This window comes from Aulonocara stuartgranti, assembly GCF_965226115.1.
Source record: "Aulonocara stuartgranti genome assembly, chromosome: 7".
In the NCBI taxonomy this organism is placed as follows: domain Eukaryota; kingdom Metazoa; phylum Chordata; class Actinopteri; order Cichliformes; family Cichlidae; genus Aulonocara; species Aulonocara stuartgranti.
This window is the reverse complement of record NC_138945.1, coordinates 59,257,897-59,280,664: the sequence shown is the minus strand read 5'-3', so window position 1 is coordinate 59,280,664 and position 22,768 is coordinate 59,257,897. Positions and strand designations below refer to the sequence as shown.

The 22,768-nt window shown below is 40.5% G+C and overlaps 2 protein-coding genes across 3 annotated transcripts; both read left to right on the top strand.

Moving 5' to 3' along the window:
- Window positions 1-324: 324 nt before the first annotated feature.
- ppp6r2b (protein phosphatase 6, regulatory subunit 2b) lies at window positions 325-17,783 on the top strand. Of its 2 annotated transcripts, none has more exons than XM_082540659.1 (25): window positions 325-726; window positions 2,089-2,159; window positions 2,265-2,420; window positions 2,548-2,646; window positions 2,993-3,179; window positions 4,229-4,366; window positions 4,472-4,537; window positions 4,686-4,798; window positions 4,886-4,999; window positions 5,214-5,334; window positions 5,763-5,924; window positions 6,006-6,239; window positions 6,357-6,421; window positions 6,508-6,623; window positions 6,745-6,830; window positions 6,936-7,013; window positions 7,116-7,213; window positions 7,302-7,359; window positions 7,507-7,628; window positions 7,737-7,906; window positions 8,029-8,185; window positions 9,926-10,008; window positions 11,547-11,757; window positions 12,658-12,783; window positions 14,165-17,783. In XM_082540659.1, exons 3-25 carry the CDS (start codon window positions 2,293-2,295, stop codon window positions 14,196-14,198), a joined length of 2,766 nt encoding a protein of 921 aa, XP_082396785.1. In that variant the 5' UTR covers window positions 325-726; window positions 2,089-2,159; window positions 2,265-2,292; the 3' UTR covers window positions 14,199-17,783. The 2 variants fall into 2 exon arrangements, with proteins under 2 accessions (XP_082396785.1, XP_082396786.1); XM_082540660.1 differs by having other exon boundaries at window positions 326-726; window positions 9,929-10,008.
- Window positions 17,784-18,451: 668 nt separating this feature from the next.
- LOC309710842 (MOB kinase activator 2) lies at window positions 18,452-22,544 on the top strand. The gene is made up of 5 exons (XM_082540662.1): window positions 18,452-18,875; window positions 20,553-20,692; window positions 20,842-20,938; window positions 21,395-21,519; window positions 21,614-22,544. Exons 1-5 carry the CDS (start codon window positions 18,793-18,795, stop codon window positions 21,850-21,852), a joined length of 684 nt encoding a protein of 227 aa, XP_082396788.1. The 5' UTR covers window positions 18,452-18,792; the 3' UTR covers window positions 21,853-22,544.
- The last annotated feature ends 224 nt before the right edge of the window (window positions 22,545-22,768 follow it).

The window sequence follows — 22,768 nt, the reverse complement described above, 5'->3', positions numbered from 1 at the left end:
ACTCCACCCTGTGATACAGCTCCACGGTGCAGCTTAAGACAAAATATAATTAATGAATATTCAGACCCGTAACCCTACACAGTGGGAATTCATGTGCAGGTAGAACAGGGACATGTTCAGGTGTGAGTTTTCGTAAAAAAATCAAGCCGGAAAAGACAGTCCCTGCACTTGTCGCTTACTTTACGTGCACAACTAAATAATTTTCCTGCAATATTAAATAAATGCTCATGTATGCATTATTGCATTCTTCACCCCAGTTTTAAACTTAAAGTGTTTAATTTCATAAAGAAAAAAAATGTTTGAGAGCATGGATGTGAATGTTAAATGTTGCTGCAGTGCTTGATGACAGCAGATAAATATGGACTTACTGGATGTTTACACAGTTGATGGACAGCCGAACTTTTTGATTACGTTTAGGTTTTAGGTAGTCGCCATTTTGATTTCCAAACCTGACTATTTTTATGTATTTTTTTTCCCCATTTGGTCCTTTGGACTCCTGAATAATAATTTACACCGTGTCAACACAGCCCTCCCAGCAGCAGCAGAGCTAGCCGCTGAGTAACACGGCTGTGTAAATGACATTGCAGCCGGTGGAAAGGGTAGTATCGTTAAGCTAACAGCGCAGCCCTGAATAGGCTGCGATGGGCCTCCGAGTGACCTGACAACCAAAGTCGCCGAGTTGCAGTTCAGCTTCCAGATGTCCACAGATTAAACAATGGCTCAAAGGTAACGGTGGTATGTCTTTTTGGGAGGTAAACATGTGTAGCCCAACGTAAAGCCTGTGCAAGCGATCAGAAGACGGTGACTTCAAGCTAGGTCTGAATCAGGAGCACGTCGTCCGACCACCTAGCTCACCAGCGGCGATAAATACTGACCTATATTAGCTTTAATCTGAATGTGGTTTGTCTCCAGTAAGAAATAATAATAATTTTTTTTTTTTTTGGGGGGGGGGGGGTTGTTAGCAACTCGACTGTGGCACTGCTTGCTTTGCTAGCGGGCTGCTTTACGATCTGCAGTCAAGGTACGGTAAGTGAAAGTGGTTAAGGGAGACAGTGATAAAGGAGATAAGTTAACGTGGAGTTAAATGCACGGATTCGCTATCTAACACGGCTCCACGCTGACTTGACTGTTACCCTGTTATAACTAAAATCCGCTAACAGCTCAGAGTAACCGTTTACAGCTGCTCTTAGGACGCCTTGGCAGGCCTGTCACGGTTATGCTGTTGTATTAAATTTTAAAATCCACAGATGGCAATGACGAATCTGTAAACCCAGATTCCCGAGACACTTGTTTATCCCCTGCGTGTTTGTTCAAGGGATGTGTGCACAAGGGTGGCGTACTCCGACACCGTTCAATGTTATGCAACTACTTTTAATGGTCTCTAGATATGTGTAAGTTATTTCCAGCCATATTTTGTGCTGTAAAACGATACGCTACCCTCTTGTTTTCTCGCGTTGACGAGAGTTTGTTTGTAAACATGTGTTTGCATCTAAGAGATAATGGACTCATGATGGATGCTTCGTACAAAGTGTGGTCTGATTTGGTTTAGTTTGCGGGGTGGGGTGGCTTTAGGTGAATATTTAAAGCCTTAACAAAGCAAGCAACATTTCCTGCCTCTTACAATATTCAGCTGTCATCACCACCACACCTAGACTCAAGTTTGCTAGCTCCCAGAAACCTCCCATACTCAGGCATTTCTGTCACCGAAGGGTCAGTGTGTGCATCTTTCTTATCTCCAGTCATTCTTTGCTGATGCAAGTGCATGTGTGAGTCCCTTCCCTAAGCAAAGTGGTTAATGTTAATACACGAATGAGCAGCAGTAACTCAATTACAGATGCATTGCTTCCTGTTCTTTCCAGAGAGGAGTCCAAGCCTCTTAGCCTGAGTTCAGCCCTTCATCTAGCTCTGAAGAAGGCAGAGGCAATATTACTGTAAATGATTCTCCAACATTTGTTGTTCATTTTGCTGCTTCCCTTTTTTGGGTTGAAGGCAACTCTGCTGGGTTGGTGTGTCTGGTGTTTAGAATGAGTAAAGTGGGTGTGTTTCCACCTTCGCTATACTCAAATGAATATTGTCTCTGATGTACAGGTTGCACAGTGTCTGTGAGGCAAATGGCTCTTTAGCAAGATCCAACTGAGTATACTTCTCCTTGTCCAAATGTAAGCATTCATAAATAAATTAAACTAAATCAAAAATTAACTTTTGCGTGCATTCTACACCATCCTGTTGCTTATCTCCGCACCACATCCTCTTTTGCTCAACAGCAGAGTGTATGCTACGGTGACGTCAGTCATGTTTTGGAAGTTTGATTTACACACATCTTCTCATCTGGAGGCTTTACTGGACAAGGAGGATGTCACTCTCGCTGAGCTCATGGATGAGGAGGATGTGCTGCAGGAGTGCAAGGCCCAAAACAGGAGGTCTGTTTAATGTCTACTTTGGTGTAGCTGCAAATTATTACCACATTTCGCATAATCAATCACCTTTGCTGTAATGCTTACTAAATTAATAAGTTGTGCATCTTATGTCACCGTTGTGGTTTTGCAGGCTTCTTGTGCTCTTGTGCCAAGACCAGAGCATGCAGGAGCTGGTTCGACTGATTACTACAGAGCCTCCTACTGGTGTAGAGGAGACAAAGCGCTTCAAGTAGGTGCTGTTGTGTAGAATATTCTAATGTAGTTTATTATATTCAGGGTAAAAATATATTCCTGGTGCTGCACTACATTATATCTGTTACCAGCCACTTTGTAGATGAGCCTGGATTTTAAGAGGATTCAGATTTGCTTAAACAATGTTTTTAATCCGACTAAAAGAACAGAAATGATTCCCCTAAATTAGCAAAACTATTTAATTGCCCGGTTGCCAGCAAACCAATGAAAGTCCTGTCCAGATAATTTTATCTTGTTTTGTTTTTCTTTGAAGTGGAAAATATAGCAATAATTTTGTTCCTCCATCATTTTACTGCAATATATGTCCATGCCATTTACAACAGGTATCCAAATATAGCATGTGAGCTGCTGACAAGTGATGTGGGAGTGATCAATGATAAGCTGGGTAATGAGGAGCCACTCCTGGAAAGCCTGTATGCCTTCCTGGAGCAGCCATCCCCACTTAACCCCCTCCTGGCATCCTTCTTTAGCAAAACTATTGGGAACCTCATCACACGGAAGACTGAGCAGGTAACACACACGTACACCGCTACATCAAAAGGGCATGCTTAATAAAGATGACGGTTACATTTTTGTGATGTTGTTTTCAGTTAATAAGTCTGAGGCAAGTTAATGGAAAATACTCACAAAAAATGTACTTTCACCCAAAATTGTTTTAAAATTCTGTTTCTTTTGAGGTGCCAACATGCATGGTTTATTTTACCCTTTTAGTGTCCGAGTTGATGATTTTAGTGTAAGATTGCTTGTTTATGAAACAACACATAATCAAAACTGTCCCGTATCAGAAGGGAATTATTTTAGTGAACCATTATTGTCCAAAACAACTTAACTCAAAAATGAATGGCTGGACTGCAGCTTATATAGTCTTCCATTTAAGGCTAACATTCCTGCTTGTATTAAGCCAACTAAAACATAAAGAAAGCTTATTACCTCTACATTTCATTTGCTCTGAACTTTGTATATATTTGTGTGTGTGAATAGAAGCTCATTTGATTCTGATGTGGGGTTTCAGATTTTTTAGAGTAGCTTTTTAAGACTTTAAGTAAGGCAACTATCTCACCTATATCATGACCATAAGGGACAGTCACTGGGGCAGCTGTCACCGGGTGAAACAGAGTACAACCCGAACAGTTGCTCATGATGAATTGAATCATAATTGAACTGAATCTGAATCAGAATACTTGAAATTATGTGGTTATAGTTGCTCCAACGAAGTTAAACAAATATTGCACAGGGAAGATGGCGTAATAGAAGCATTTGTTATGTGTGTGTGTGTGTGTGTGTGTGTGTGTGTGTGTGTGTGTGTGTGTGTGTGTGTGTGTGTGTATAATGGTTTATCTGTCTTTGTACTACGGTGTCACCCACAGTGTTAGATTTTATTGCATTTCAAGTTGTATTGCTCAAATAGCAGTATATCGTTTGGGAAATAGTGTCACATTTATGCAGCGCGAGTCAGTCTTGAGAAATAATACCACTTGTTTGACAGCAAGCTCCTTATCCCATTCTTCAGTTTCCTGTTTTGTATAATCATTATTTTCTCTGCTTTCTGTACTGTTTAGGTGATTAGTTTCCTGCAGAAGAAGGATGGATTTCTTTCCTTGGTCCTGAAGCATATTGACACGTCAGCCATGATGGATGTGCTCCTACGCCTTATCAGCTGTGTGGAGCCACCGCCTCTACGACTGGAGACACTTACTGTACGAGACAAATAGACCCACATTCAGAATTTCACATAAATCTGATTTTTTTTTTTTAATTATTATTATTTTTGTCTAGTTGTAAAGCAATATTTTTCTCAACAGTGGCTGAATGAACAAAAACTGGCCCAGAGACTCATAGAGCTCATTCACCCTGAGAGGGATGAAGAGGTAGTGGAGAATTTCATAATTTTTAAATTTAACAAATATTTTATTTTGGTCTTTAAAAGTGTGCCATTGCTTTTATTCACAACGAAACCATTCATAAGACTGAGTGTCCAGATGTGATTGTTGTTTGTTTGATTTTTGCCCAACACAGAGGCAGTCAAATGCATCGCAGACTTTGTGTGATATCATTCGTCTGAGCAGAGACCAGGCCAGCCAGCTCCAAGAGATTTCACAGCCTGACCCACTGCTGACTGTGCTTGAATCGTAAGTTGGAAAGACTCACATGCACGCAGGTTTATGCTCTCTAAACAGGATGCAGCGATACTAACGTACTCCGTTTTGTTTATACAGGCAGGAGTGCGTGGAGCAGTTATTGCAGAATATGTTCTCAGGAGAGAGAACTGAGAGCTGTATCGTCAACGGGATTCAGGTTCTTCTGACCTTACTGGAGATCAGGAGGCCTGTGTAAGTGAGAAACCTCAAACAATTTCTAACAGTGTGAAGCTATTCCAGCTAAGTTTCTCTTTACAAAGCTCTCTGACAAGCCTTCTCATTTAAAATTTGGGCATTTTAATCTCTTTTTAAACATTTGTTAAAGTTTATTTTATATCCCTATTTATTAAGCCTTCCCAACATCTATTTTGAGTTTTCTGTTTTTGTTCCTCTGTCTTTATGGCAGGGTGGATGGTGTAATGGATGCTCAGGGATTTGAGAGAAGCTACACTGTTAACAGCAGTATTTTGTTGGCCATCCAGCCACACTTGATACACTTCCACCAGCTACTTCTGGAGCCACCCAAGGTACATAAACAAGTCTTTCTATGATGAATGATAATGTAGCCGCTTGAGGGTATTTAAGATTGTTGTGTGAGCGTTTCCCTAGGTGAGAACGGGCTTTTAGGAAATCAGGTATCAATAAATTCAGTCTGTCCACATACATTCCATTTTGTATGGAAAATCAGGAATCCCCTGTGTATTTCATCAAGGTGTTAGTGCTCAGTTTCAAAAATGATGAAATTGCCCAGTATAAAAGTGCAAGCTCTTTTAGCTCAAGTCATGCTGCATGACGCAGGCTTTCTTTTGCTTGCTCCACCAGCCTCTTTCTTTATCAGGTATGTTTGAGTCTCTGCTGTTTACATGCCGTTGTTGTACAGTAGTCAGACCTGTATAACAAAACAAAAACCTCTAGATCGTGTTTCCCCAAATTCCTCTGCCTTTTATCCATGTAGCGAGAGCCTATGCTGACGACTTTGGGTGTGCTGGAGGAACCGCTGGGGAACACGCGTCTGCACGTAGCCAGACTAGTGGCTTCTCTGCTTTATACCAGCTCTGCTAGCCACGCAGTCGTAGCACAGGAACTCTGCAGACTCAATACACTGAACCTCCTTCTGGTGAGAAAATCTGCTGCACTTTTGACAATTTATTTATGTTGAGAAAACATTACGTGTTAAATACCCCTTTGAAAAATACAGGACCTGTTCTTCAAGTACACCTGGAACAACTTTCTGCATCTCCAAGTGGAGCTTTGTGTTGCTGCTATCGTCCGGCCCTGTGCCCACGAAATGAGACTTCAGCCTGGCTTGGTTACCCAGGAAAAAGTCAAGCCTCATCCAGATGCAGCACCAGAACAGGAGTTGAACGAGACCCCGACTTCTGAACTATCAGACAGATCTGAAAACTCTGCTCATAACCTAATGGTGACTCATGTGAGTGTCTCTGCTTGTATTTGTGAAGTAGAAGGGTTGATCTACAAGAATGGGCAATGTGGCATCTCTTTCGGAATAAATAAATAACTGATTGACTCAATGTTTTTGTTTCTCAAGTTGTTTCAGCACTGCCACCTCGTCCAAAGGATTCTAGAGGCTTGGGAAGGAAATGATAAAATTCAGTAAGTAACTTTGAGATCTTTACATGAATTTGTGGCAATTGGCGGTAATCTCTGGGTTTCTCCAAGTGTCATATCTATTTGTTCAGGTCAGATCGTGGTATGCGACGAGGCTACATGGGGCATCTGACCAGGATCGCCAACACAGTGGTGCACAATCTGGAGAAAGGCCCGGTTCACACCCAGATCAGTAGCCTCATTGCAGGTGTGTATGTGTTTGTGGACACATGGACTCATTTCTGTGTGGAAGAAAGCAGTAACTACCACGAATCACACCAAACTGGCTTATGGCTTTCATAATGCTGCTGTTGTGTGTTTGCATGTAGAGCTGCCAGAGGACTACAGAGGGCGCTGGGAAACCTTTGTAGATCAAACGCTGTCTGAGACCAACAGAAAGAACACCATAGACCTGGTAAATCCTAATTCGTGCACATCTGTAGAATTAAGAACCTGTTTTTCATTACACACACATTCAGAGTTTTAAGCACTGCACAAGTGTTGATCTTTCCATGTTAAGGTTGGCACTGGCAACCCTCGTCCTTCCTCAGAGGATGATATGGAGAGCCCCTTCCCCAAAGAACTGACAATACAGCAGGTATGCGTACACACACACACACATAAGCACATATTTAAAATATTTCTTGCTTCTCTTATGGGCTTTTGTGCTGTAATTATATTTGTTATGATCTGTTTTTAGGCCTTTTCAGACTACCAGATCCAGCAGATGACAGCTAACTTTGTGGATCAGTTTGGCTTTAATGATGAGGAGTTCACTGATCATGATGACAGCATTGGGTAAATTAGCTGACATTTTTCTCAAGTAATGGTTTATTCTTATTTCACTCGTGTGTGCGGAGGGTGTGAATCCTGGTTCTTTTTGCAGGGCAACTTTTGATCGGATTGCAGAGATTAATATCAATATTGATGCTGGCCATGACAGTGTAAGTTGATTTTAAAGGGGTTTTCTTTCTTTCCTTAGGCTGTAAATATTTTTGTTCATTCTTAACTATACATTGTTTTTTGTTTTTAGGCACTGAAGCTCAGAAAACAAACCTGACAGCTAATTATTTTGTTTGTTTTTTGTGCAGGCTAACACAGCTGTATTTGAGGCTTGTTCCAAAGAGAGGATTCAGCCCTTTGATGATGAGGAGGAGGACATCTGGGAGGAGAAGGAGATTAACTATGCAACACAAGCCAAGTCCCGGAACAGGTAACTACATGGCTTTAAATAAAGATGCTCTCAACATCTTTATTATTATCATTATTTTTGCTTCAAAATGATGGTTTTGTATTCCGTGCAAATTTCATATGTTTCAAGGTTTGGTGGGTCACAGTCCTCCCAAAGCCAAGCAACCAGTAAGACCTGTGACATGACAGAAACTTGTGAGAGCTCCAGCAGAGCAGCAGACTCAGACTCTGACGAGGGAGAAGACCCTAAATATGATCTGGACCCTTTTGCAAGTCCGGACCAGACCGAGGCAACAACGAGTGAGATATGATATATCGTGTAATCGTGTATAATTGTTTTGCCGTAGTTGTATTTTAGGTCTAAAGCAGGTTTTAAGTGTCACATGTCATGTATGTATGCTCTTGTTTGTTTGTTTTTTCAGGCACTGGATGGGTAGCAGACTTTGGAGAAGTGAATTCAAAGGCTCCTGCAGCAGGAGCGGGCTTCTCAGCCTGGGACGCTCCAGTGTCTCAGCCAGCTGCAACAGAGGCCGAGGAGAAGGGATGGGCCAAGTTCACAGACTTTCAGCCTTTTTGCTGGTGAGTTTGGGTGCATTATATGTAAGGAGAGTTCATTGTCTAAAAAGCATCTAATTAATATTATAAGACTATATATCTCGTGATGATTAATATTTTATTTAAAGGAAATGCTCATTTGGCATAATTTTTTCTATGATAGAAAGACGTACTTTTCAGAGGAAACTCGAAGTAAAACTAAAAAAAAAGGTGCAAAAATGTCTAAAAACCATGAGTTTTTCTTTTTTAAAAACATTACAAAATTTCCTCCCTGCCCAGTGACACGTTTTTTGAAGTGGTAGTGCAAAGGAGAACATTTGTGTTCAAAACTAACGACAAACCATTTTAGTCACATGACCAGTATTGTTAGGATATGTTCACCAACACTGAACACTGTGCATAATTTTTCTATTTGAAACTATTTAGATCGGCTCTTAAAAAAAAAACAAAGATATGGACTTCTCCATATCTTTTCCATATCAAGGTTTTTTCCATACAGTGCACATTCTGTTGTAGGCTATTCCAATCACTATAAACAGCAAGTCCAAGGCAGAGCTTTGCTTTACAGATGTTATATCTTCTTGAGACTTTATTACTTTTCTCTGGATTTTTGATCTGGATTGGTGGATTCTTTAAGAGGTGAAGTAGACAAGGTATTCATTATCAAAGGTGATAGCTAATAAGCCTTTCAACATTGATGCATCTGTCATTAGTGGCAGGGTCACTGTTTACAGCATAGTGGGGCAGTACAGATTAATAACATTAAAACTTTTGTTAGATTAACATTAGGGCTGTGCAATATGACCAAAATCTCATATCCCAATATAAAACATCTATTGTCCCGATAATGATATAACTCACTTTTCTGTAAATTCTGTGAATCTCGTGTAGGTGAAGTGTCTCCAGCTGGGCGTCATGTACCTGGAGTCGAGTGCTTTAACCGATGCATGAAGCTATACATTTTTAGACATAAGTTGTAACGGCCGCCGTTTTCTTTGTGAGTATTTATTGCACGGCGTGCTGCAGGGAAAGCCTGTTCTAACATTTGAGTCTAAGGTTTATTTTTTAGCACCTTTTTTTTTTTTTTTGCTTCTCATCCGTCAATACTCTGCATACTTTTTCACGTGATTCAGTTTCTTTTGAAAATTCTCAACAGGATCTTGAGCTTTATTGTGAAAGGTTTATGTGGAAAATAAACAAGCGGACATGCGATGGCATTACCGTCGTTGTTGGTAAGGACAACCCATAAAAACAGGCGCTTGTCTGTCTGTAGTGTGGTTATATTAAATATAAGAGAAAGAGAGAACTTTAAGAAATTAATATAGCCACTACAGTGACCACCAAAACGATGAAAAAATATTGCCCTAAACAGTTTATTTTGCGACACCACGAAACAAATGATAGCGTAAAATTAAACGATAGACGTTTTTATATCGTCATCCGATATATATCGTTATATCGAACAGCCCTAATTAACATGTTAACTTGTGTTAGTTTAAATCATTGAAAGCTTGAGCTGTTGTGGGGAACACAAATCGTTTATGCGATTTGGCTTCTACTCTACATTCGCATGCAGTGCCATACTGTGTTCTTTGCTAGCTGTTGTGAACAAACTGAGTGCCTTTTCCTAGTCATTGATTTTGCATCTGATTTTACAAGTATCACAGGTAAACAAATACAACCTCCACATACAAAGGGTGTGTGTAGTTTATTAGATGCAGTGCATTTTCTCTCTGTTTTATTATTTGTGTGACTTATGTCCAGCAGCTCTGAAACAGGCCCGAGATGCAGCTCACCTGTGGACTCAGAGCTCAGTGGATCAGACATCCCCAAACCAAACCAAAACCGTAAGTAGCCTCAGAATGACTGACTGAATATTTTGTAACACTTCACTCAAACATAAAAAAAACTACAGAAATGGTAAAAAGTCTCCACTGTATTTCTATTCAACTCCATATATCATGGTCCACAGGAAGGATATCTAAATGACAAGGCCTCTAACATCTCTATCAGTCAGTTGGTTAACTTTATGGCAGGTAGGGCTGCTCGATTATGGCAAAAATGATAATCACGATTATTTTCACTGAAATTGAGATCGCGATTATTTGACGATATTTATTTAACCCTTTAAGACCTACTATAGAACCAAGTCCGCCAGAGCTTATATTATTTTTTTACATGTTGTAGTGCCATTTGTGGGAGCATTTCAAGTTGCTAAATAACTGTTATAGCCCATATTTTAATAATATGTATGCATTAAGTCCATAGTAACTACATTAATTGCAAAAAAGTGCAATAAACTACAAAAAAATTTATATCGTTTTTGTTTTGTTTTTTTACATATATTTCTACTTGGAGAAATTTAAGAGGTTTATCCCTCAAAACTTTAAATACAATAAAGTTGCAAAAAATAGTTTACAACAACAGGAAATTTATTTTGAGTGTCTTCATAGTTTTATTTTGGAGATACACCAATTTTTATATACTGCAGGAAAAACAAAAAAAACAATCCTATGATGCAAATTTGCAAAGAAAACAGCATGCGCATCAAAATAAACTATTTCCAGCAGTGCAAGCATCCCAGAAACTATTCAGAAAAGTCAAACATGACCAGTAGATGTTTTTAAGGCCTACAAGTAAAAAAACTACATTTCTGCGAAAATGACGTCACTTCCGGTTTCGGCCAGGAAATGGCGGACATGCGACAGTTCGCGCTGACGTCTGTTTCACTGTGGGAAGTGTTACGAACAGCTGATCGGATCGGCAAAGCGTGTTTCTGGAATATTATGTTTTTGTTCCTGCAAGCGCTTTTTATGCAATTATTGCAAAGCTTTATGTGGAAGGAAACTCATCCGGTTTCATATGCAAAACAAATTATTGCGCTAGCTTACGTGGTTCAGGTTCTACAGGGATTTAAAAATAGTTACACAAAACGGAGCATGCTGCTCTGACCGGATTTAAAGGGTTAACAATGACTTTAAAAAATAATATAAAATAGTGTGCAACACCACTGAAGTTTTTTTTTTGTTTTTTTTTTACCTCTCTTTTCAACCAACAGCAGTCACTCTCCTCTCCAAATAACTTCTGCTTAGCTTTCCGAGCTTTCCGAGCTTCCCTCGGGTCCTCTTAATCAGCGGTCTCCAACCTTTTTTGCGCCACAGACCGGTTTATGCCTGACAATATTTTCACGGACCGGCCTTTAAGGTGTCGCGGATAAATGAGGGAGGGGCTAATAATCGGCTCCGTCATTTTTAATGATCGTTGAAAGCCCAGATCGTAATCGTGATTAAAATTCGATTAATTGAGCAGCCCTAATGGCAGGTAAGCTTTTCAGATAACCATGCATCAATTTTACAAACTGTTTCTTTCCTGTTAATCTCAACAGCGTGTGTGTGGAGTGTTTGCGTGGCAAGGAAAGCACCACTAGTGGCATCAGACAGCTCCTCCTCCAGCAGCTCCGACAGCGATGAGGAAGAAAGAAAGACAGAATCCACATCCAGTGAGACGGTCACCACAGAGACCATCACCACAGGTGCTGGCAAGGAGACCATCCGGCTCACCGTTGACGCCAAAAATGAGAGGGCAGTCTTCAGCAGGTGCACATTCTCTCACACAAATAGGGAGCTCCTGTTCTGTCTGGTCCAGTGTGCCAGGCTTTGATAAAGCCCTCCTTTCCCTTTGCTCTCCTGTACAATTTTGCTTCCCCTTCTCTGCTTTTTTTCTGATTATCCTCCTCCCCCTGTTTGTTCCCTCCTTTCTCATCTCCCCTTGACTCCAGAGTATTCAGACCTGCAGTCAGACGGTATGTTGTGCTTGAGGTCCTGTGCTCTGAAGTGTGGAATGCTTCCTGGAGTTGTGTTAAGGATTTAAGATGCGTTTTGCTTGTTGCCTTTAACAGGATGAGGAGTAATGATTCCTTATGGCATAATTCAGGCCAAGCCTAATTCATAAAAAAGAAAATCCACTAACTCCAACCTGGTGACTTGTAGAGTCTCTGTATTCTCTGTGATTCTCAAATATAACAGAAATTCACTGTGCATTTATGAAAGAAAAGATGGTTGACTATTTGTTACCTTACTTGTTTTATACAGTATAATGATGAGAGAAGAGTAGCATATTAGTGCTGATTGTAATGATGTGATATTTTGGTTTTATTTTTAATCATAACATTATGGCTCGATATGATTTTTCATTCAGAGAACCCTCACCACTAACGGTCTGTTGGATAGCATGCTATGAATAAAGGTTGCCACCTATCCAATTTATCAACATCCTAACAAACCAGTACATTAGCAAATTACTAACAGTGCACCAACGAGCATGCTGGAGTTAAAGTCCAATCTGAACTCAGTGGACAGCGGGGACAGAGGCCACAGATCAGAGCAGATGGAGACAATTTAGCAAGCAGCAGAAAGGAGCATCTACAGTACTCAGTTCAGCTGTCACTTGTTTTCGTAGCTAAAGCTGTAATTCTTGTTTTGTTTTGTTTTTTTCAGCGACGTGCCAGTGGAAGGGCTCGCTAACGATAAAGAAAGTGGCAAAGGTGAAAAAGGAAAGCAACATGAGAACAGTTCCAGCCCAGTTACTGCTGATTCGGCTAACCAGGCAGCTGCTGTTACACAGTAAGTTTGCATTTGTGTGTTTTGTATAGAGATGAATAGAGGGATGAGATCACCAAACATTGCATCAGTGATTCATCCCTGTCAAAGCACCTCTTTATGTGAGAGCTCTTTGACGAGTCACCGCACAACCTACGCACATTTCTGACCTCAAGAACAGAGGTGTAACCTGTCATATCTAATTGGCTGCATTTCTTAGAAGCTTTAAGGAGTATTAAATCATGAATGTTTTATCTACGTCCAGGGCAGCCAAAAATAAACAATTTTACATCACTTACAGGACTGTTGTGGTGATTTACAATTCCAGAAATGGGAGATTTTTGGCCTCTTTGTTGAATAATTTAGTTTCTGTCATACAACAACATACAGCATCATTGCATAGGCTGTAGATGGATACTCTGCTGTAGTTGAGCAGTTTTTCTTTCTTTAGTAAAAGTTACTGAACCCCAAATTACAGTTGGAACAAATGAAAGTTTATGAAGTATGTAAATGGTACAAATTTTTCTTTTTAAAGATCTATTCTTTAGAGACACGTGTCACATGTGACACAAGTGCAATATAGATTACATGCTGAAGGAATATGTTGTACACATGCAACCTGCTGAGCACTGAATAAATCCCAGTTGCAAAGTTATTACATGTATTCACCATGCGATGCAGAAAATATATAAATTAATTTAAATTTTTTAATTAAAGATTTGTAAAATATATAAGCATAAGTTAAATTATACTTGGTTCTAATCTTTTGTAATAACCCCTTTGCACAGCTGGAAAATCAATTAATAGAATACAGGTTAGTTAAGAATACGTATTCAACAAATCAAATTTATTTCACTTTGATCTCGCAAAAAAACTACAGTGAGGCCATAAGAGGATGTGTGGAACAATGTAAGAACTGTTTGTAAGGTTATATTTGTAAAGGTTTATAATGTTCAGCTGCCATGTTAGAAACAAACAGCAGCACATATTGTAGAGTCCAAGGAATGGTGCATTTGTGATGGTCATGAATTCACAAGATTAAGATTTTTCTGCAGCTTTACAATTGAATTTTCTTTGCAGCCACAGTGCATATTATAGTCCATTTTCCTACTCTCTTGTCAGTTTTTAAAAAAATATTTTTTATTAGATCATCTCTCCTTCCTTTAGGTGAAAATATGGGCTAGTGAACAAATAGACTGTACATAAAAGATGTACACACCCATCATGATATTACCTGTTGGTTTTGGATCTAAAGCCTTGGTGTTGTGCTAAGGTAATGATAACAAGCTGGATTTCCAAACTTGAATGGGCCAGTGTCGTTTGACATGCATAGCAACAGTAGCCACAAGGAAACCAACTCGTCTGAATTCTCTCTTTTTTTTTCTTTCTTTTTTTTAACTGACAGAGAGATGCAGTCCCCCGCTAATGGACCGGCCTAACGAAGTGGTGCAGGAACACACTTCATACCTGATCATTCAACACACAGCCACGCCACCTTTGCTTCCTGTTAGCAGTCCATCAATACCCTCGTTTGTGTCTAAAAGACGTGTAAGTGAATGGAAGATCCTTAGTGCAGAGCTCGAGCAGTATTTATAATGGATACCAGAAATCAACACATGGGTACTAGTGATGTCTCTAATGCGCCTTCATGACATCATTATAAATGAACCGCTTCAAAAAGAATTGTGTGTTTTATGAAAAACATTTCATTGTGCCAGGCACACCAAAGGCAAACTGTGTTACATACGAACTTTTTCAAGATGAATTTCTTTCCCGTTAAACTTGGAAATGTAAACACCTTTATCTGTCGGGATCTACTGATGTGCCAGCTGCACTTTTAATGTTAAGAAAACACCCTATTCTGAAATTTGACATTTTATTAAATTAAGCACCGGGATTTCAGATTATTTGGGTCTGTCTGCTCTCCAGGTATAAATATGGTCCAGTGGATTTTTTTCTGTTTTCTAGGAGAGCATTTGACTGTTTACACTTTAGTAACAAAAAGCATTCAAATAATCAGCCAAGATTACAGACGCCAAGATGCTTGCAAAGCGCTAGCTAGCTGCCATTTTGTGTACAACATTTCAGTCTTCGTGCCGGGCAGACAGGTCATTATAGCAAATATGCGACTTATCTGATCATTTCTCAGTCAAGTAAGTTTTTATCTCCTTTGATCACATGACGCGCAAGTGCTCTCTATTTGTTAGTTTGGAGCATTGGATTTGGGGGCCTCGCGTGTGTCACTTCCTCCTCCTGAAAGATTCAAGTAGTTTAGGGGTACGTGTGTGCACGCGTGTGTGTACTGTTGTGTCCATGTGTATAGACGTGTGTGCCGGCGTGTGTGTTTGAGCTCTGTCTGAGGTACAGAGTACGTTTCTCAGGTCAAAGGAGAGGTATGCAGATAGAAAGAAAGCACACCTGTGTAACACACACGCAGACACACAGTGCCATACACACACAAGTGTACACAACCATATCTAGATGCAAAAAAAAAGGAAAAAAATGGCAGCCCACGTATAAGTTCATACCACCCTCAGAGCTGTTTAAATGTAATATTGTGAAATTTGAACCTGTATTAGGTTGTGGCTCTTCTTGGTAATCTGTAAACGTAATATAAATGTAAACAGTATATATATAAACATCATATCTATTTTTGGAATAAATCCAGTGTACGGCAAGGCGGTTGTTTTGCAGGTTGCGATGTGTGTATCGTATGTGTGTCGTACTGTCGAAATGAGGCAATAATGATGTCTGTGTTTCGGTTAATAGGCCAGCATCAGTTCATGTTTCTTTGCTACATGCTTCCTACATGGCAGTTTAGGAGTGTTGTGAATACGAGTTGGTCGTCTACGGTACGTCTTCCATTTTGTTTATTTTGAGGATGATTCTTGTTAATGACAACTTGGGTCTTTTTTTTTTTCTTTTATTTCCACCCTGTATCAATTTTAAACCCATTTTGCATAATTTAAATAGTCAAATTCAGGGGGAAAATTATGATAAACAATAAAATAGTCCATGTACTGCTTTTTGATCATATCGTTTGTGTACGCATGTGTTTCCACTGTAACAACGGTGATTAATTTAAACTGGATCTGAACAAATGTGTTTGTTAGAGCAATAATAAATCAACAGAAGCACATTAGGCACAGGTTTTTATAATCGGTAAATTAATGTTGCCTAATTTAGCTGCTCCATTTCCTGCTTTAACTTCATTTTGGATTTTCAAAAGACCGGTCAGATCAAAACGCTTAAATTTACTTGGCAGATTAGAGGTGCCCAGTGGAGTTTACTTACAAAGGAAATATTGTGACCTCAGGTGTCATTCACCAAAACCCATTGTTCTCTAAGAAACGTCTGGAGTGCATTTCCTTTTGCAATGCTAATTCATTGGTAGATATTTCAAATCCAGCATTGTTTACGTTCTTGCTTACTTGGTAGCAGTCTTGTTCTTCCTGTCGATCAGTGTAGTGTCTGCAGCCACTTGCAGGAATGTGTAACATTACTCACATTCTTGCACAAGTGGAGCAATGGCAAGACGCAGAAAAAGGTGCGATAGAACTGCTAGAGGCCGAGAATTCCGGGGGGGGGGGGAACTTGAGTCGGTAATGAAAGTCAACATTAGTTGCAGCAACACCATCAGTGCTCACTGAGGTGGCACGCCATTAAGTTAGCTGTCTGATCTTTCCTGCTTCATCAAATCTATGCTTGTTATAAACAGTTAACCGGTTTAATCCAGTCTGGTCATAATCAGATTACATTAAACAACACAATACGTAAGAAAACGTGACCCAAGTTGTACTGAATTATCCTTTAAAATCTGTGTGTGCCAGACAGTCATCCTTTACGTCATCTTTCTCCTCGTCTCTCTCTTTCTCAGGGTAGGAGTCGAATTAAATTGCATTTACCTATGGAACGATTCTCTGAGATTGTTGTATTTATTTTAAAAGCACTTTTTCAAGAAGCACTTTTTGGTTTTTGGTTTTTTAATTTGGTGGCGCTAAGCGCCCCTACGTAATTCCCTCCCTCAGAGCGATGGGAATGTTTGACTTGACGAGTGAATCACGTAGACACTTTAGAATATCTTTTTGTTGTTGTTTTTTCTTCAATGCTTTCTGCCAAAGTGTGTCTTCCCACCAGTGTACAACTGGGTTTCATATCTGTGAAGTAGCCTCTTTTCTTGCAGTGGTCTTAGAGGTGTAGACTTATCTGAAGCAGCCTTTGTTTGATCCATTGCTCATGTTTTTTTTTTTTCTTTGTGAATCATGTGATGGAGTTATTAGCTGGAGAAGAGAATGCCACAAGTCAAAGAAAGACTTTGAAGATTCGTCTTAGATCACAGCTCTTTCTTCCTCCTCTGCTTTCATCTGTTCACCGCTTTGAGCCGTTTGAAGTGAAACTGCACAGAGCTAGCACCGCTTCGTTGTCAGGGTTAAAAGAGGAAAAATAGGGCTGCGTTTGTCAGGGTTGTTCACATGGTCAGAATATGGCATCCCACCCGTCACTAAGCCTAAGCAGTGCTTCTGGCCTATACCATTTGTGTGTATGTGTATTTAATGCGTGTTTGTGTGCCCCCTTCAGTTTGAGTGTTTTAGCTACGGGTATGTTGTCACATTATGCATAATGGTACGTTGCATTCATCTCTAAGTGCCATTAAGTTTGCACATTAGCCTCGTTCACCTCTTTTTGGGCATTCGCTGTATTGCACAGTGTGTGCCCCGAACTTTATTGAGAAACAATGGGTGTGAAGTTGTTACTTACCAATTACTTATTATTTACACTGAGACCATTTCAAAGTTTTTTCTCACATTATAGCTTATTATTATATTAGGGCATGTGTGTGCAGATGTGTGGGGGAGTGGTGGGAAAAACAGCCGTGTGGTTAAATGCCTTTTTTTGTAAAGCGGACTGATGCTGGTGTCTTTGTTTTTGGGTTCTTTTTTTCATTTAGAGTAATGTGTCTGTTACCTGTTGTCAATTTAGCTTGTACATTCAGATATGAACCTAATAAATATGTCAAAGATAAATACGCCTCTGTTTGTGTGACGCTTACTGTAAAACACACACACACCACACAGTACACAGAGAGAGAAAGAGTCAACAGGACATGGTCTTTGGAATATGTTTACCTTAAGGGAAGTTGAACAGGTGGATTATGTTGGGTCCCCGTCTCCCACACATACAATCAGTGCTACACCCTCACAGTGTCTCCCCTGCTGCAAACATAAACCTGCCTGTCAGTTAGATGTCAGTGTGCTGCAGGCATCAAGTAAAGTTGGTTCCCATAACAGCTGAGAAGGACCTGAAGAGCCTTCATTTGTGCTCATTCGCTTCACTTACATTTCAGTTTTTCAGCCTGTGGTCCTCTCTATATGTAGCTACCGTTTTACCCGTGGGTGTATGGCTTCTTTCCTGAGCTTAGATGTTTGTCATACTAATCCTGGAGCACAGATACTGTTAAGTCTTAAGAGGTAAGACTCTTTTCTACCATTCTCCCTGCCTTCTTCCCTTCTTACTTACTTTTGCACCAGGGAAAAAAAAACAAACACCTTTTTAGGTTTTGATCCACACCTGCCTGCTCTCTCTGCGCAGAGTGCATGAAGGAGAGTCTGTTTGCAGTGGGTGGAAAAGGGAAGAAGGCGGAGTTGTGTTTTTGTACTTTTAATGGGTTGTGGAGAAACCTGCCTGTCTGCTTGGAGCTGGGAGAGGAGGAGCCTGTGGGGTGTGGGACTTCAGACAAAGGAGACATAAACACACTGACACTGGATCACTGGAGCAAAAAAAGAGTAGGAGACGACTAAGGGAGACGATTCCCAACTCTTGGACTACTTTTTCGCTATATTTTGGAGAAAACAAACTTTATGTAGAGGAGATTTTTGAGGGGGGGTGTGATACCTTGGATCGGTTTGTGAGCTGAGACATGTTTGTGTTGGAGCAGTGGTGGCCATATGTTGCCCAGACTGTGTAGAAGTGTGTGTGTTTGGGATGGAAAAGTGGAGCTGGCACGATCAACATTTCTGCTCTTAGCTTCACGCCATGGGGGGGTGCCATAGTTACCCCTCGGCTAAAGAAGCAGACGGGAAGACCCTTCAGCCCTCTGACATCAGCAGTGACAAATTGTAAGTTATATCTCTTTTTCTCCTTGTTTTTTTTTTTAATTTTATTGCATTTCTTTGTTTGTCCTGTCAATCTTTTACTACTTCTGTATTTTTGATAGAACAAACACTCATGTTAAAAAGAGGACAATACTTATATCTGTTAATGGTGTGTAAGAAATGTGACTAGAAAGCTGGTTGCACATGGTTTACTCAGGAATGTTCTCCAGATAAGACTGTGTGCGTGTGTGTGTGTGTGCGTGTGTGTGTGCGTGTGCGTGTGTGTTACATATTTGCCTGATGCCATCAGTGACGGTGGATTCCTCTAACAGCGGGAACACATTATGAGCAGCAGTTAAAACTAATATGAGGAAAGGCACTGGGAAAATGTGTTTTATCTGAGTTACTAGGCAAATGTTTTGCTCCAGGTTGAATCTTTTACAGCCAGCTCGCTGTAGCGAAGAGAAACCCGCTCATGGACAAAGTAAAAGTGGACAGATGGCTGAGTGCAGGAGAGCAGGGTCACAGAGGAGAGTGTTTACACAAAAAACACAACATGACAACTAGCTTTGGGTTCTTTGTTTTTGTGTGCTGACAACCTGTAGCCAAGAGAGGAGGTGACTGAGTTAATGTCAGTGAGCTGTAACAGAGCAGGATGTGAGCAGCTGATGTTCCTGTGGACATTAGGAAAGTTTGTCATGGCTTGGCAAAGCTTTGCTCTACTGTACCTTTGCACAGCTAATGTTTACATTGATTTCTGACACTCTTCCTCCCTTTCTGACTGCTCTGACCTTTCACGTTTGACAAAAGACCTCCTGTTTAAACCTTTACACAAATGATCCCTGGCAGCCACTCTCTCTCACACACACTAACACATTTATACAGGGGGGAGTGAAACCCCATGGAGAGTACTGTGTTTTCCTTATCACAGCAGGCAAGGTCATACTAAGTAAACCCTCAGCTGTTGCGTGTGTGTGTGTGTGTGTGTGTGTGTGTGTGTGTGTGTGTGTGTGTGTGTGTGTGTGTGTGTAAGAAAGCTGAGCGTGACAGCTGCCTGATCCACTACACTTTTAATATTGCAAAGTCTTGACTAAAAGTCTGAGTTAGCCTGCTCTGATCAGGAGCAACTATCCTGCATCCCTGCTTTGAATAAAGTCAAATTCTGCTGCCAGGTTTGACTCTCCATCACACTGTAAACATCATACATTCCCAGTATTCTCTATCTATATTGTCACACCTTCCTGATTAATAAGCCCTGTCTGTAGCTTATCAGTAGGTGCAGTATATAAACCGATGTAGGAAAAAGAGATGTTTTCCCAAAGAGGGTTGGCCTCAGCACTCGGCTCTACATTATCCTGCACAATCTTGCTCAGTTATTTGCTTTCCAGCATTGACCGCTGCAGCAGTCTGCTTCATTAACAGTAATTACGCTGGCTCTGAATTGACTGCCTTCATTACATTAACTGCTGCTGTATTGGATGTTTAGGTCTGCAGTCACAGCAGTGCTCGTATGTTTCAATGTGTGTGTGTCAGCCAACACAGAGCAAGATAGATGAAAGAACTTAAAACATCATATCTACTGAGTGCAGCAGCAGTCATTAATCCACTGACCCGTTGGTCGTTAGACACAGCGATATTTTTCGGTCTCCCACTCTTTCTCTTTCTGTGTCGGCTTCATTAACTCTGAACTGTCTTCTCAAGGGGGATTAATAACAATAACCAGGAAGCGCGTCCATATCTGCAGCAGCAGTATGTGTGTCAGCGGATCACACATGCAGACATGTATGCCCTCATAGCTCTGCCGCCTGGCGTCGACAAGGCAGAGTGGCTTGCCAGCAACAGTAAGTAGTAACAGATTTGTGTTTGGACTCATTTCTCTGCAGCTCTTTAACTCCCAACACTTTTCTTCTTTCTGCAAAAACAAAGAAGAAGAGAGAACAGCAACGTGCGCAAGATATAATGTTGCTGTGCTTATTTATTTTCTTTCCAGCTGTGGCATTTTTCAAGCATATAAACCTGTTCTCCAGTGCCCTATCAGAGTTCTGCACTCCCAGCACATGCCCAACTGCCTGTGGACCAGGCAACGTGTAAGTTACTCAGTATTATACTGCAAATTGTGGCACCGTATGCAGATACAAAAGCTGTTCTTGATGTATAATATAATATTATATTCATATTATATATGGGTAACCTTGCACACTATATCTGTTGCAGTCATTGGGGTAAAGTGCAAGCAATCAGCATGTGCTGAAGTAAAATGTCCAAGCTCCTAAATTATGTTTATGTGAATTGTTTTAAAAGTTCGTTTTTCCCTTTTTCCCAACACTACTGCCAGCAAACGGCCTTTTTGCTAACAGCATTAGGAGAGCTTGCATGAGGTTGACCTAAATGTACTATAATCAGTCTTTAAGCTGAGCTCTGAGCAGCTTCTCAGTCTTTATCAGCCCAGGAGTGCCATCACAATATTTACCCTTTAAAAAACATCAAGTACGGATTCTGTTGTTTCCATGTTGTGTAAACTTTTAGTACGCTTTCGTCCTCAGGGTTTATGTTTGGACTGATGACCATGGCAGGAAGCTTAAGTGCTCTGCTCCACTTTACTTTGACTACGCCATGTCATACATTCAGGACCTACTGACTGATGAAGACGTGTTCCCTACAAAAGCAGGTAGAGTGCATTTACATCGTGTGTTACCTAATTGCACGGCACGTTTCAGTTTCAGTTTTAGTTTTAAACTGTCATCTCTTCCTTGTTTCTCCAGGTGCAAAATTTCCGACAGGCTTCGTGTTTATGGTCCAGAAGGTGTTTCTGTTGTTGTTCAGGACAATGGCTCACATTTATTGGTCTCACTACACACAGGCCCAGCAGGTGGGTCTGCACCCGCACCTCAACACGCTTTTCATGCACCTGACGCTCTTCTGCCGGCACCATGAGCTGCTGGATCCAGAAGACACTGAGCCACTGCAGGACCTCATCACAGCTTTGGGACGACAAGGGTGAACTTAAAGGGCAGCCGCAGATATTGTACAATCACATCATTGCACGCTTATTTATTTCTTAAATCTGATTGTCTCTCACCACTCTGGGCCAAATTTAAACGTATTCCCCAGTATAGATTTTTAAAGAAAGCTCTATAAGGAGAGCAATGCAAAGAAACAATGCTCCTGTTCTGTAGAATTGGACTGAAGTGTATGACTATTGCATGCTTTGTTTTGTTGTTGTTGGTTTTTTTTTTGCTTTTTTAACATAATGGTGCACTATTTTACTTTGATAAGGTCAAGATCTTCAAGGTCACTTAACCAAACAAACCCAGTTTGTGCCATTTTTGTATTTTGTGCACCGTGCAAAAATGCTGCATCTGCATCTTCATGTATTTTAGAGTACTTTGTAATAAATATTTGTGAGCCATTATCTGTACAGTGGAACTGAAAAGCATGCATACTTTATTTTGGAGAAATTAGTGAATGCAAAAAAGTGGGAAGAATTGGTTAAAGACAGGGAGGTACTTTGTGTTTGATCCTGAAGTGGGTGCTGGTGCTGTTTTATTTAGCATATTTTCAGGTCTTTGGTTTATAATCAGCGCCACCTGCTGCTAGTAAAGGAATCCAGCACGTATCACATTTTCCCTGCACCATCTGTAAATATTTGTTTACATACTGGATTTATGATTAAACTGACTTATGAGAGTTAAATGGTGGTTTTTCTGTTTTAATGTAAGGATGTTGACAAAACATCTGGCTGCACTGGTTCTCTCATTTCAGATGTGAACGCCGTTTGAGGCCCACAAAGCCAAGGGATCACATACTGTAAACACTGAATTGTATGAAAATTTTTGTTTCTTTTCAGAGTCGTCTTTTTTCTTTTTAGTGCTGCAAAACAAATAGAAAATGTGCCTCTTCAACATACAAACTCTACT

What these genes read in the sequence shown, in the direction of transcription:
- ppp6r2b (XM_082540659.1), top strand. Translation starts at nt 2,293, where the DNA reads ATGTTTTGGAAGTTTGATTTACACACATCTTCTCATCTGGAGGCTTTA. An exon ending in ATACACTGAACCTCCTTCTG is followed by an intron (nt 5,925 to 6,005) that starts GTGAGAAAATCT and finishes TGAAAAATACAG; the next exon opens with GACCTGTTCTTCAAGTACAC. An exon ending in CCCCAAACCAAACCAAAACC is followed by an intron (nt 10,009 to 11,546) that starts GTAAGTAGCCTC and finishes TAATCTCAACAG; the next exon opens with CGTGTGTGTGGAGTGTTTGC.
- LOC309710842 (XM_082540662.1), top strand. Translation starts at nt 18,793, where the DNA reads ATGGGGGGGTGCCATAGTTACCCCTCGGCTAAAGAAGCAGACGGGAAG. An exon ending in GACATCAGCAGTGACAAATT is followed by an intron (nt 18,876 to 20,552) that starts GTAAGTTATATC and finishes TGTCTTCTCAAG; the next exon opens with GGGGATTAATAACAATAACC. An exon ending in GCCTGTGGACCAGGCAACGT is followed by an intron (nt 20,939 to 21,394) that starts GTAAGTTACTCA and finishes TTTCGTCCTCAG; the next exon opens with GGTTTATGTTTGGACTGATG.